General features: G+C 40.3%; 1 protein-coding gene across 4 annotated transcripts in view; it reads left to right on the forward strand.

The window, feature by feature from the left end:
- The window catches only part of LOC133990931 (receptor-type tyrosine-protein phosphatase F), a 177,747-nt gene that overhangs the window by 102,631 nt on the left and 62,621 nt on the right, over window positions 1–12,495 (forward strand). For all 4 annotated transcript variants that reach the window (XM_062429355.1, XM_062429357.1, XM_062429356.1 and 1 more), the window contains 2 exons: window positions 1,779–1,967; window positions 7,182–7,292. In XM_062429355.1, coding sequence (XP_062285339.1) covers window positions 1,779–1,967; window positions 7,182–7,292 — 300 coding nt within the window. The remainder of the gene's footprint in view (window positions 1–1,778; window positions 1,968–7,181; window positions 7,293–12,495) is intronic.

Genomic DNA, 12,495 nt, shown 5'->3' on the forward strand with positions numbered 1-12,495 from the left:
CATCGGACCAACCCTACAAGACACATTAACAATTTATATAATTTAAGAGTAATAATGAATGGTCTGTTATTTTTTAATATGAATGACAGAGAGAGTTGAGAGGCAAACAGTTGTCTTTGTGTTCCTAGTTTGCTTACTATTGTCAATTGAAAACATCTGATGGCACATTAAGACATTAAGTATCTGTTAATACTCTTGATTAGGACTTCATATAACATAGTCCAGGTCAACTTAATGATATTAAGAAGTAATTGCTGGAAATGATTAGGCCTGGGAAGATATGTTTATCTCCTAATGTGATACTGTCACAATACTTGGGTGCTTACTTGATTCAGAGTTCATTCTGGATTTAAGACTGATTCTCAATTTACATAGAAAAGGGGACAGTCTCTTGCTCCAGTATACTGTGTGCCAAACCATTCACTGATGTCCTTAGTCCATTGAAATACTGTATGAAACATAACTGGCTGTTAGATAAATTTTTAAAAAGTTAACTGCATTAATTAATTAATTTGGAAGCAACTTACAGTGTCCTGCCTGTACGAGAACAACAAAATTAGGGGGAGGCAGAGTTGCTCTGCTGTGTTGTTATTAACATCATGTCTCCAGCAGTGGAGAGCAGCCACTCTGCTGCACCATTAGCTCTGGGGAAAGCCACTGTTGTCCAACACACTGAGTGGACGCAGGGTTTTTGAGGTGAAACATACTGAGCACAGAGTTGTTTTCTTCACCTCAGAGTTGGTTTCAGTTGTTAAATGCAGCAGTGTGTGTTGTTCTCGTTTGTTACTGCTGATCGCTGCTCCACTCCGCTAACATAAGTCTCTGACTGACAGCATAGAAAGTATTCACAATACACTTCACGTTTGTCTTGCAAAGTTATTTAGTCAGTCATTAAATCAAAACATGTTTGCAATCGCTGCCTTTTTTGAAGATTAATTTCAAGATAACTGTAGTCTGTGCACACTATAGACTGTCCAGGCGTTGCACTGGCCTCCATAGTAGTTTTCATAATTTAGAAAATTGATTTTTGACAGTTGTGAATCATAGGAGATAAGTATAACAATTATTATGTGAATGGGTTTTTTTTATCCACCCCCAGAGACTGTGCTTTTTGTTATATAGATGAATACTTAAACATTATGTCCGACTGTTCATTGAAGTAACATATTGACCATAATTCATGAGCTAAGTTTGTAGATTCTAACAACCTTAGAATCCCAAATTCAGCTTCAAGGATTATACTTAATGTGTTGTCATGATGGATATGCCGATACATTCATTATGATGAGTTGGATTATTCAAATAGGTTTGTTTAGCTTGCTAAGCCTAAGGCGGCTCATTTATGCATGGGTGCCCAGAAGCAGATTGCAACTATCCTTCCTCTGTCTAAACCTGAGACTCCCCATGACGGTTATTAAGCCTGCTATGATAATCAATCAGAGACAGGATTTTTTCCAACCAACTTTGAAATCCAGATCAGCAGCAGATCTACCAATCACCAGTAGTATGTTCTGCTCTTACACTCATTTATTTTGTTTGTGTGCGTTGTGATTACTGTTTGGCCTGTAGCACCTGAAATGTATTTGCTCTCTTTCATCCACTTCTCTGTCTTTGCCAGCTCAACAGCTTTGACGCACTCAACGCCTCTCACAGCAATTGAGAGCCTATTCTGTCAAAATCTTTCTAAAAATGTTTTTTTTCCTCTTCTTGTTTATTTGTTCCTATTTCCTGCTCTGTGTCTGTGGCTAAACAGAAAAAATGCCTTTGCAAATTTTCAGAGAACCAGATCCCCCATGGCTTCCCCACCATAGACATGGGTCCCCAGCTGAAGGTGGTTGAACGGACCAGAACTGCCACCATGCTGTGTGCTGCCAGTGGAAATCCAGACCCAGAGATCTCCTGGTTCAAGGACATGCTTCCCGTGGACATCAGCAGCAGCAACGGGCGCATTAAACAGCTTCGCTCAGGTACAATTTTGATTTCATGTCTTCAAGGATATACTGATAATGGAAATGTAGCAGAGCGAGTTGCAATGTACAAGATGCCATTAAATACCAGGGGCCGTATTTTTGTGGAGGTGCAACGACCAGCACAAGCAGCGCTCGACTGTTTGGTCTTTTTCTTACCTTGAAACTCACTCTGCACGTCGATGTGACCAGCACACAGGTGGGAGGTTCATTCAAATGAGAAAATACAGTTTTTGTGGCGTGACATCAGTCTGTGCTGATTTGGTTATTCAACAGGATCAAACTAAATACTTGCTGCAGATGTGCTGCAAAAATGGGCAAATGCTTAAAATATAAATTATTTATTTCAATTAAACACTCTCCAACCAAAATGTCGTTTGATGTGGTTAAAGCAGGAAAGTCAGTAAATCAGTCTGCATTGATAAATGAATGTGGATGATTATTACAGTATCTGCTGTCCACAGCTGTTTATTCTGTATGAAAAGCTTCTTCAGTTCATTACATTTTTCAGTTCATTAAATTTCTGCAGCATATAAAGACAGTAGGACTGATATGTTGATAAATCCTCAGCGTCTGAGAAGTGCCGTGCCAGAGCGCAGTACTGTTATGTACAATTGTTCACAGTGTTTACCTTCGTTAAATTGTCTGATGTCACCATACCGCTACAGTATAACCACACACACCTCAACATACATCAGACTGGTCGGTTAAAACTCAATATTCTGCTTTTTTATGGAGGAGGCGTCGGGTTAGCTGGGATCATCGTAGCAGCTTTCCAACTTTCTTTCTAGCAAAAATAGCGCTTCTCGTGCAAACACGGTTTTGTAACAATAATAACTCAACTATGCGACTGTGTTCAAGGTGAGATTTTAATAATAATATTCACCACACCCGCTGATCAATATTCACTTTCACCAGGCCAGTTGCAAGTTGCGCTGCACAGACATGAACCACACTAGCAGGTGTGCATGAAGACGCCCACACATTCCGTGTGCCTAAGACACCACCTTGTGCTTGTCGTTGCACTTGTGTGGTTAAAAAAAGGCCCCAGGTGTTAAACAAGAGGATGATGGGAAACACAAGCCTTTCTTGTCATGTATGACTTCATGTATTTTCTTTTATCACAAAGGACATGAAAATTGTATTCAGCTTGCCATTGTCACCTTGATTAGTTGCTTGAATTCTTTCAGATTTGTATTCCTCACAACAGCTGCAGCACGTTATAAAGTAACATAAAAGTTGGAATGAAGTTGTTTCCTGCATTTGTGCAATCTTTGATGCATGAGCTTGTAACCTTCTGAAGTACAAAAAGAGAATTTTTCATCATATTAAATAATCCTTAATCCCCTGTTTAACAGGCAGCTTAGGTCACAAAGAGGCCAGTCGATGATGCATTAGCTATGATTCAACCTTGCAAAAAATCAAAAATCAATCAGGTGCACTTTGTTCACAGTACCAGTCCACTTGATAAATAAACAATGCTGGCCTGACCTGGCTCAGATGAAAAAGGTGTAAGGTGGAAAGATTAGTGGCTTTTGCCCAGGTTCAGTCTTGTCAGTCCTTACTAAATCTACCTGATTTAGCGAGTGTCAGGCCAGACTGCAGATTAAAGATAAGAGCTACTCCAGAAAAAGCATGTCGTGATGCCGAATGCAGGTCATCAGAGCACATTCACTTGGACTGACCACATTCCTTCAATGATAAAATGTGACTCTGCTTCAAGTACAGCCCAACTTAGATACAGTTTTCTAACAGATTAGACACTAACACAACTACTTAATTGTTTGATAATGTTTTTATAGCAAGGATAAAACTGCGCATAACACTGTATTATTTTTTTTTTTTTTTTAACTTTTAGCAACAAACTTTTAATTAGTTTTCTTTCTTGCACATGGTGAGAGAGTGCCTGGAAATGTGCTGATATGTAATGCCCTCAGACTAACAATTCTTTTTATCCACCACCCTTTTCTCAACATCTGCTGTCGTATCAGGATTTACATTACTGCATATGACCTGAAATGAGGCCAATTTTGCGATGGCAGACAAAAATCGCATTAATTTGCTGCCACAGTTTAACAGAAAAGACAGCCCTTTACCAGACCTACTTCCTCTTATTGCATCGCACTGGCTTGATATTAAGTGAGCCCCACAGACACGTTTGGTGTCTCTTTTCACACTATCCAAACCATTCATTCTGTAGAGATACTAACTTCTTTTCAATTTAATGTGTCTGACCTGAATACTTTTTGCTGTGCATCACTCTATTTACTGTGTTTGATTTCCATTCATTCCTCTTGCCCATTTTACTAACTGCTGTCTGCACAAATGCAGTATTTACAAAGAGTGGGGATCATCTTAAATTAGTAAGCTTAAATTAAAAACCTGTAAAAAATTGCATACTATTTTAATGCTGCTTTGAAGCAAGGAGAGGCTTGGCTGTAGCTGTTGTCAGCAAATACAGTAGCACATTATGTTTAAAAATGTTGCCTGACAGAAGGGGTCCTGTGCTATTTTTGTCATTTGCGGACAACATGCACAGTCCAAAATGTATACTTGCTTCATCACAATGATTAAATACACTTTGTTATATTGCATTTAAGTGGCTTCTACTCTGTATTAGATTTTTTTTTTTTTTTTTTTTTTTTTCATTTTTATTAACTGTGGCCTGTCAGAAGCCATGTTTTTCTCCCACTGTTTAAAGTGGATTACTAACTACTCTCTCAACCTTGTTTGCATCGAAATTACTCCCACCTAGGTGGTACACCAATTAGAGGTAAGGATGATGAATAAAATGTGTTGGAAAATATCACGTCTACACCATCCCCTCACATCCACATCAGACCCTTGCATTACCCCTGATGCCACATCACCAGGTTCATCTACACTGCGACAACCCACCCTCTTCCACTTTCTCCTTCGTGGCTCCCCACCTCTCGTCAAGCTCATGTTCTGTCTGCTGTGTCTGCTCCTTAACAAACAAATGATCACCAACCCTGCTGTCAGGAGGATGAAAATGCAGAAGCAAGTCCAAGGTGTTATGTTGTAAATTAGTTTTTTCCAAGGCTCGTTCTTCAGTGTTAAAAATAAGCCACACACATTTACGAAGAAACAAACATCTTTCAGTTTCAGGAACTCCTCTGGCCTTTTTTTACAAAAAGGGGCGAGGAGTTGCACTTTAAACTAAAGGCCAACACCACCACGAGAGGATCCACCTGCCTTCACTATGCAGCTTTAATGTAAATCGAAATGGCTGCATTTGCATATAGCCTATGCAGCATTGCCCCCCAGCATGGGAACTGGATGCCTGGTAAAGATTGTTAAGGTGGAAGCTTTAACTCCTTTTTATGGAAATCATCTGCTTTCCCTCGAGTGAAAGGATGATTTCCGTTGAACAACAGTAAGGTAAACAGTGGACGTCTGGGGCAAGCTGAATACATTTGGAGCTTGTTGGAACTACCAGCTGTCTGTCTCGCTGTCTGTTCATCCATAGCTCCTAATACAGCCCATATTTAAGTATTTAGGAGTTAAGGCAGCCTTATGGCAGCTTCTGTGCCCCAAAAAAACTGTGACATGACCTTGTAGAAGATCCACCAGTGTTCAAGTAGTTGTAAGTAATTGAAGGGGTTTAGTGTTGCAGCACTGACAACTGCAATAGTAACCTTCTACACTCCTGTGGTACTCACACTGTTTTCTCCCATGGGAAAATGGGCAGATTGACAGATTGGTGACACCAGCATTAGTATGCAGGTACATGTCAGTGCTGAATCAGACAACGATGAGATGAGTGTGTAGAGCAAACACCTTGGAGGGATGTGTTGTCATGAGATCTGAGGCGGTACAATCACATGTCACTGTCCCGCCCAGTTTTGCTTCTCTTTTTTGGTCTCGCCATGATTCGAGTCCCCTTGGTTGGTGGTGAATGTGTTTGTTGCATTCATCTCATACTGCATGATGTGAAAAAATGTTTCCTGATATCATCTTATGCTGAGTATTTTTGTCATTTTCAAACTGCATGGTGGCTGGCTGCCTTTAATGCTAGTACCATGCTGTTTTGGAGACGTGATAACTGTTATCACTTGCTTGTGACATACATGTGTAGTGCTGAAAAAAGTAGTTTAGGCTTTTAAACATGTATATTTTTCATTCATGGGATGCAGGTAAGTTTGTCATTGTTGGTCTCTTTTCAATTTGTGAAACTACAACCTGCCTCATCTATCAGCCATTTGGAATTCAGTAACAATGATTACATGATGGTTGTGGACATGGATTGTCAAAATGACCACACCAAGACAGGTCTCCTGGGCTTTCACGCTTTGTTAGAAACAACATGGTAGCCTTCTGTCTGATGACTACAGCTACTTGGGATTGTGAATACTAATCTAAGCCATCTGGCAAAGTAGCATCTCCCTGGAGGGCTTCAGTGAGACATGGTCAAATAGTTGGTAATGAAAGAACATGATAATGACCTCACTGCTAAATGTGTGCTCAACAAAGATTGGAGGAAAGATGCCTGCGGTTGCTTTTCAGGAACATGCCAGGGCATCAAGCACAGAATGAGTGAAAAGAACATTTAACTCACCAATTTGCATGTAGGTTAAATATGAGTGCATCTCAGTTTTATTTCAGAAATAAGGATCTCTGAAAACATTGTGTACTTTCAGGTCAAAACTGATAAATTGATATACGTACCAATCCTCTCCAGGTCCACAACTATAAATAATGTCCTTTGGTAAAACTGTGGAAAACACAGATTGCACAGTTGTTGATATGTTTGATCACTTCTTTAGCTACCTCATTCATTCTAATACGCTTATAGTGGTATTCCTGCAGCATAGCTCAGCTTCATGTTAACATCTGGCTGAGAAAGATAACCCACCAAGACACAAACAGAATCAGTCTTTTTAATTGTTGTGACATGTTATTCAGATGACCCTCAGTCATGGTCTTTTTTTCCTTAACACGACTAGGCAAATATTCTGTTAGCAGTTTCCTTAGCCTTGCTAAATCAGCTAAATGTGTGTGTTGCTGTAAGCATTTTCTTGACAGAACTGCGTCCATGTCTAAGACACTTAATTACGCATGAATTGTGTTAGACTAGTTGACAACAGGCTCATTAGTGAGCCACTGTACATATATTTGCTGTGGTTTCATGCCAAGTTACATCTCTTATTCCACAACTGTCAAGACAGCTAAATTTGTTAATCCTCTACACAGGAGCCCTGCAAATTGAGAACAGCGAGGAATCAGACCAGGGGAAATATGAATGTGTTGCCATGAACAGTGCTGGGACCCGTTACTCCTCTCCTGCCAATCTCTACGTACGAGGTAAGGTCAAAAGTCTCTCTCAGTTCTTTAACTAATCTATCATTTCTGTCGTCTCAAGCATTTGCTAACCACAGATGACCATGCGACCCATTTAAAGTAGTCTGTTTCATTTCAACTGTTGTTCACTGACCAGTGACCATGCATCTTTCTTATTTGTTGTGTAATTTCCACTTTACACATTTATACCACTGTTTCTCTGTCTTTTTCTCTCATTCAACCAATTCTCTCACCATTATCCTTGCCATGCCATTCCCTCCATACCAATGAGCTGAACTAATCTCAACCTCCTGTTTGGCTGTGAACTCAACCAGGTGCAGCCTCTGTGAAAACAGCTGCATGGAAACCGTTTCCTCTGCTGGGACTGAAAGCCATGCCAGGCCTTCTTTCTTTTTTATTTTGACTGTATCGAAAGGATCCATTATTCTCCCCCGCACAACCCAGAGCTCTTAAAGGGTTTCAGGGTTTGTTTTTGTTGTGGTGTCTCCATGAACAGACTAATGCAGGGCAAGGGCAGATTTGCACCCATCCTGGAAAAAGCTGGTATAGGGGAGAGAGTACTCTAGGTCAGCCCCTGTAGATAAAACCACCATGTCTGATGTACATGAAACAGAATAGCTGCTCCAGTTGTTAGTGTGGGTGGAGGTGGGAGGGAGGGAGTGAAAGGTTCAGTGAGAAAGAGATACCCTTGCCTATCACTTCATAATTAAGCAATTACAACAAGTTTTTAACTGGTTATAAAACTGTCTCAATTTAAGACTAATGCCTCTATATGACCTTAAGATTGGCTGTTACGATATAGTTACTCTGATTGGTGCCAACTGGTCAGATTCCCCATGAAATCAGATGAGACAATTTACAGTATACAGACTGGAAGAGCCAGTATTTACATTTTCCTAGGCAATGTTTTGCAGTGAGTAGTACTTCAGCCAGTGAAAAGGACACAGGAAGATATTTTTATTTAGAGAATTTTATTTTTTACAATATATTTTGTGGTTTTGACTGACACTGGACACTTGTGCCAAGGCAGTGCTCATGGGAATGCAGTCTTTATTCGGGGAAACACTCTTGCTTTTGTCCACAGGGGCTGCCAAAATCAACACAAAATGAAAGTTCCTTGTAGTTCCATAGAAGTGGTATAGCATACAGGGTAGTTTATATATTAGTGTTTCTGTCATCTCTTTTTTCCATCCATCAAAATAAAGTAAGTAAATTAGTGTCCAGTGTTCCCCCTGTACCCCAGACAGAACATTGAACCACTGTTAAGGAAAACTGAATTAATATAACTACTTTTTAGAGAACTGCTGCTCCATACAATAAATGTTAAGCATCAGTATTTTCCATATAGGAACTATCCAAGAAATATATTTTTGCAACAGGCAGAGCCTCCTCCAGGATCAGAAGAACGAGAGGTAAAATCATCCTCAAGGACTATAGCAGCATCAAATTCTTAGATTAAACACTGTGGGCTCCAGAAGGTTTAGATCTTAAATCTTGACAGGGGTAGGTAGTCAGCCAAACAGCAAAGGCGAGAAAGGGAAATAAGTCTTGTCTATTAATCAGGGCATGTCTGTCACAGGTGCAGACACAGCCTTTTTTTCCCCCTCAGAGGTAATTACAGTAGTTGTGTGGCATGGCGCCAGCAGGGCCCCCAGGCCCAGCTAGTCTGTAACACCACCCAGGTAGCTGTCAACCCGTTGGCCCCGACACCAACTTTTCCGCCAGCTTCACCACACGAGTGGAGAGATAGAAATCAAACCAACCGTAACCTTTTAAAAGTGTACTTGCCTGGGACGGAGGACAAAGTCTCCAGCCATGTTTCCACTCTGTCTTTGTTAGCGCTACAAGAATGAGGAGATGAGGCCAGGGGCTGTACTATCACTGGGCTGCTTGATTGGGTTTAAAACATGAGGGACTCAAGACAAGCGGCCTTTGACTTGCCTCTATTCCTTTCTTGTTGTTGTTGTTTTATTTTTTATTATTATTCTGAGGCACCAGAGGGGAGATTTAGTGGGCTTACCTTGTCTGCTTTCAAACCTGTAAACATAACACGCTTTAGAAGCAAGCAGGTCATTGGATAACTGTTAAATTTTACAGTGTTCATATGTAGCAGCGAGCTGCATAAAATTTGTTTGATTCTAAGCTCCTTGTACAATATTACATTGACACCTGGGTTATAATTAAGTCAGTGAAATAACAACAAATATCTCCAAACAGATCAGAACTCTGTGCTGAGATAAACTGTTTTATTACTCATTTTTCACTTTTGTGTAAATTATGAGAATCTTAACATCTTCACTGCCTTCTAAAAATGTTATGCTCCCAGGCTGGAACCCATTTGTGCAATCATTTGTATCCTTGAAATGTCAATAAAGTTACCACAACTTCAAAGTGACATAAATAGATTACCATGGTGTTATTCCCAATCACCAGCCCTATAACACCCGCCCACACATGCACACACAAACACACCCTTGTCAGACTTAAATGTGCTTGTTATGGGTTGGTGTTATGTGTCTGCGAGTGTGCCTCTGTTTTTTTTTACAATCACTGTCGCTACCTGATCCAATTCCTGTTTGCAGGTACACAAACACACTGCGAGTACCACTGTCGCCACCCTTGTCTTGACATTTTAGAGCCACAAGAGAATGATGTCCTCATATTTCTGTGTGGGTGGGAGAGTGAGACTGAGGGAGGAGGGGGCTGTAGAAAGGGCTGTTTTTCCCTGGCTGTGTATCTATTTATGTCCTTCCACTTCTCATCCATTAAAAGTGTGTGTGTGTGTGTGTGTGTGTGTGTGTGTGTGTGTGTGTGTGTGTGTGTGTGTGTGTGTGTGTGTGTGTGTGTGTGTGTGTGTGTGTGTGCAGGTGCGCACACACCTTTTTTGCCACGGGTCACTTTCGGTGACCCTCCTCTAAAAGAGGACTCGATCGACGTGGGCAGAATCACAAGAGTCCTGTGATTGTGCATGAACGCTCATTTGTCAAGTGCTTATCCCACAACGGAGGAGGGATGTCAGCTTCTGTCTGCTGGCACTCCTTCATATATCCATGTGACATGTCAATATGTCACAGAGGATAAAGTGCTGCAGCTGGGCTTTTCTTTTACCAAAATATCTTCATGCTGTTCTATGTGTGTGTGTCTATGTGTCAGGAGGGGAAACGTACAAAATGTTCAATTCAGTTCAATTTTTTGGAGAAAAAGATTGGTAACATTAGTGCTTCAGTCTGTCCTTAATGCTTACTAATTATATAGATGTTTCTCAAATTTAAAGGAATTGTTTGACATTTTGGGAAAAAGGCATCTTTACAGTGACTTCCTAGAGTTTTGCAAGGAAACTATAAAAGAAGGAAGGGTCATTACATCACTGTGTAGCACGTGAACACACATTTATAATGGCCTAGAGCTTCTTATGCATGTGATTGAGGTCAGTAACAGTTAATAAGTTAGTTAAACTGTGATAATACCCAGCCTAAATTAGTCCATTAGCCAACAATATGTAATGTACAGTTTTTGATACGGTAACCATGCAGGTGTTAGGTAGATTAGCCACAGCAGGGCACCAAACAAATGGGATTACAGCCCAGGTGTTGATTTTATTACAGCAGAGATTGCTTCATTAATAATTACGATGCATTATTTTCTTATGTTTGTTGTTTAACGTCTTAAAGTTCTTGATAATCATGAAATGTATTTCGTTGTTGTTTTATAGTTAAGGGTTGGTTTATAGCCATGCATAATTAATAATCAGAGAAGGTTTGTGGATGTTTAATTTCAATATGTAATATTCCCATAACATTAGCTTTTATTAGCCCTGTCAATCAGCGTAAAGCAGCCTCTGGATCAAAATAAAAGGAGAGAGAATGAGAGCGAGAGAAGGAATGAAGAATACAGATTTTGTTAATATTTATTTATCCTAAACTCAATATTTTCAAGGGACACTTAAAACTTTTTTGCCATGGTGAGCATTTTAATTTGACTCACCATGAGCCCTGTAAAGTATGCCTATAATCATATTTGGAGACTACTTGGAGATTAACAACAAATGAGCACATTTGGAAAAATCTGTCAGTATTCCCTGAAGTGTGTTCTTTCATTTGGTTGAGGCATTCTTCATCAAAGGTCATACAATGTAGTTGGGTTTCAGTGTGCTTCTTCATGCATCATCCCCTAAAGCCTTCAATAGAAATCATGCCAAAGTCTGGCACCAAAGTCTGGCATTAGAGCACTGGTATGTTGACGTAATGACCCTTCCTTCTTTTATAGTCTTCTTGGAGTCTTGTTGTCACTGGGAGGTTGCCAAGCAACAAGCGTAGACCCCAGGAACTTACTGCACCCAGCCAAGAAGTAGTCCAACACATAACCCCCATTAAAAACCACAACTTGTTGTTTTCACAGTTCATTTTATGTATGGATTTAACAAATGAGTCAATTAGAGGTGCTGGTAGGTGGATAGTCTTCCATTTTCTGACAGAGCCAGGCTAGCCCTTTCCCTTTGTTTTCAGTTCTTATGCTAAGCTAAGCTAACCTGCTACTGGCTGTAGCTTTATATTTAACAGATATGAAAGTGGTATTATTATATTATTTATATATTATTATTATGGTAATATTTCCAGTGAACAATACCGAAGCAATTTAATAGCAAGTTTCCCTCCCTGATACTGTATGTATGCATTACTTTGCCTCTGTGTTCGCTACTGTGCCATGTCACTAACGTCCACTGTGTCTACGGAAACACTGTCCTGTTTCACTGTGTTGTCTTCCTCTCCACTTTGTATCTATTCATTTCCATCGCTCACCTCCATCAAATCACTTCATCCTCCTCACAGATCAGCGTGAAGGTTGGTCATTTTCACTTTTAATTCCCCTTCCTCTCACCCTGGTGAAGATTTAGGTGCGGTCGACTCCCTTTCCCTTTCAGCCCTCCTGATGAAGACACTGATTTCCCTTCCCTGAAAAAAAAATTGATAATGTCTCTAATGTACCATAGTGTAAATGTGTAGTTTTGTCTCCTTGTTCGCATGAATCCCTGAATAGTTCTTGCATGCCTTCCAGTGGCACTCACCCAAATCATGTTTCGTTTAGCCTTGTCAAAACATGCAAGGGGCCCCTGTGCAGTTTGCTCAAGTCATTATTATATTTCTGTGTTGTTATGTAGCTATGTATTCCTCCCAGCCGCACCCATATTGTCACTGTCAACCACATC

This window comes from Scomber scombrus, chromosome 11 (assembly GCF_963691925.1).
Source record: "Scomber scombrus chromosome 11, fScoSco1.1, whole genome shotgun sequence".
In the NCBI taxonomy this organism is placed as follows: domain Eukaryota; kingdom Metazoa; phylum Chordata; class Actinopteri; order Scombriformes; family Scombridae; genus Scomber; species Scomber scombrus.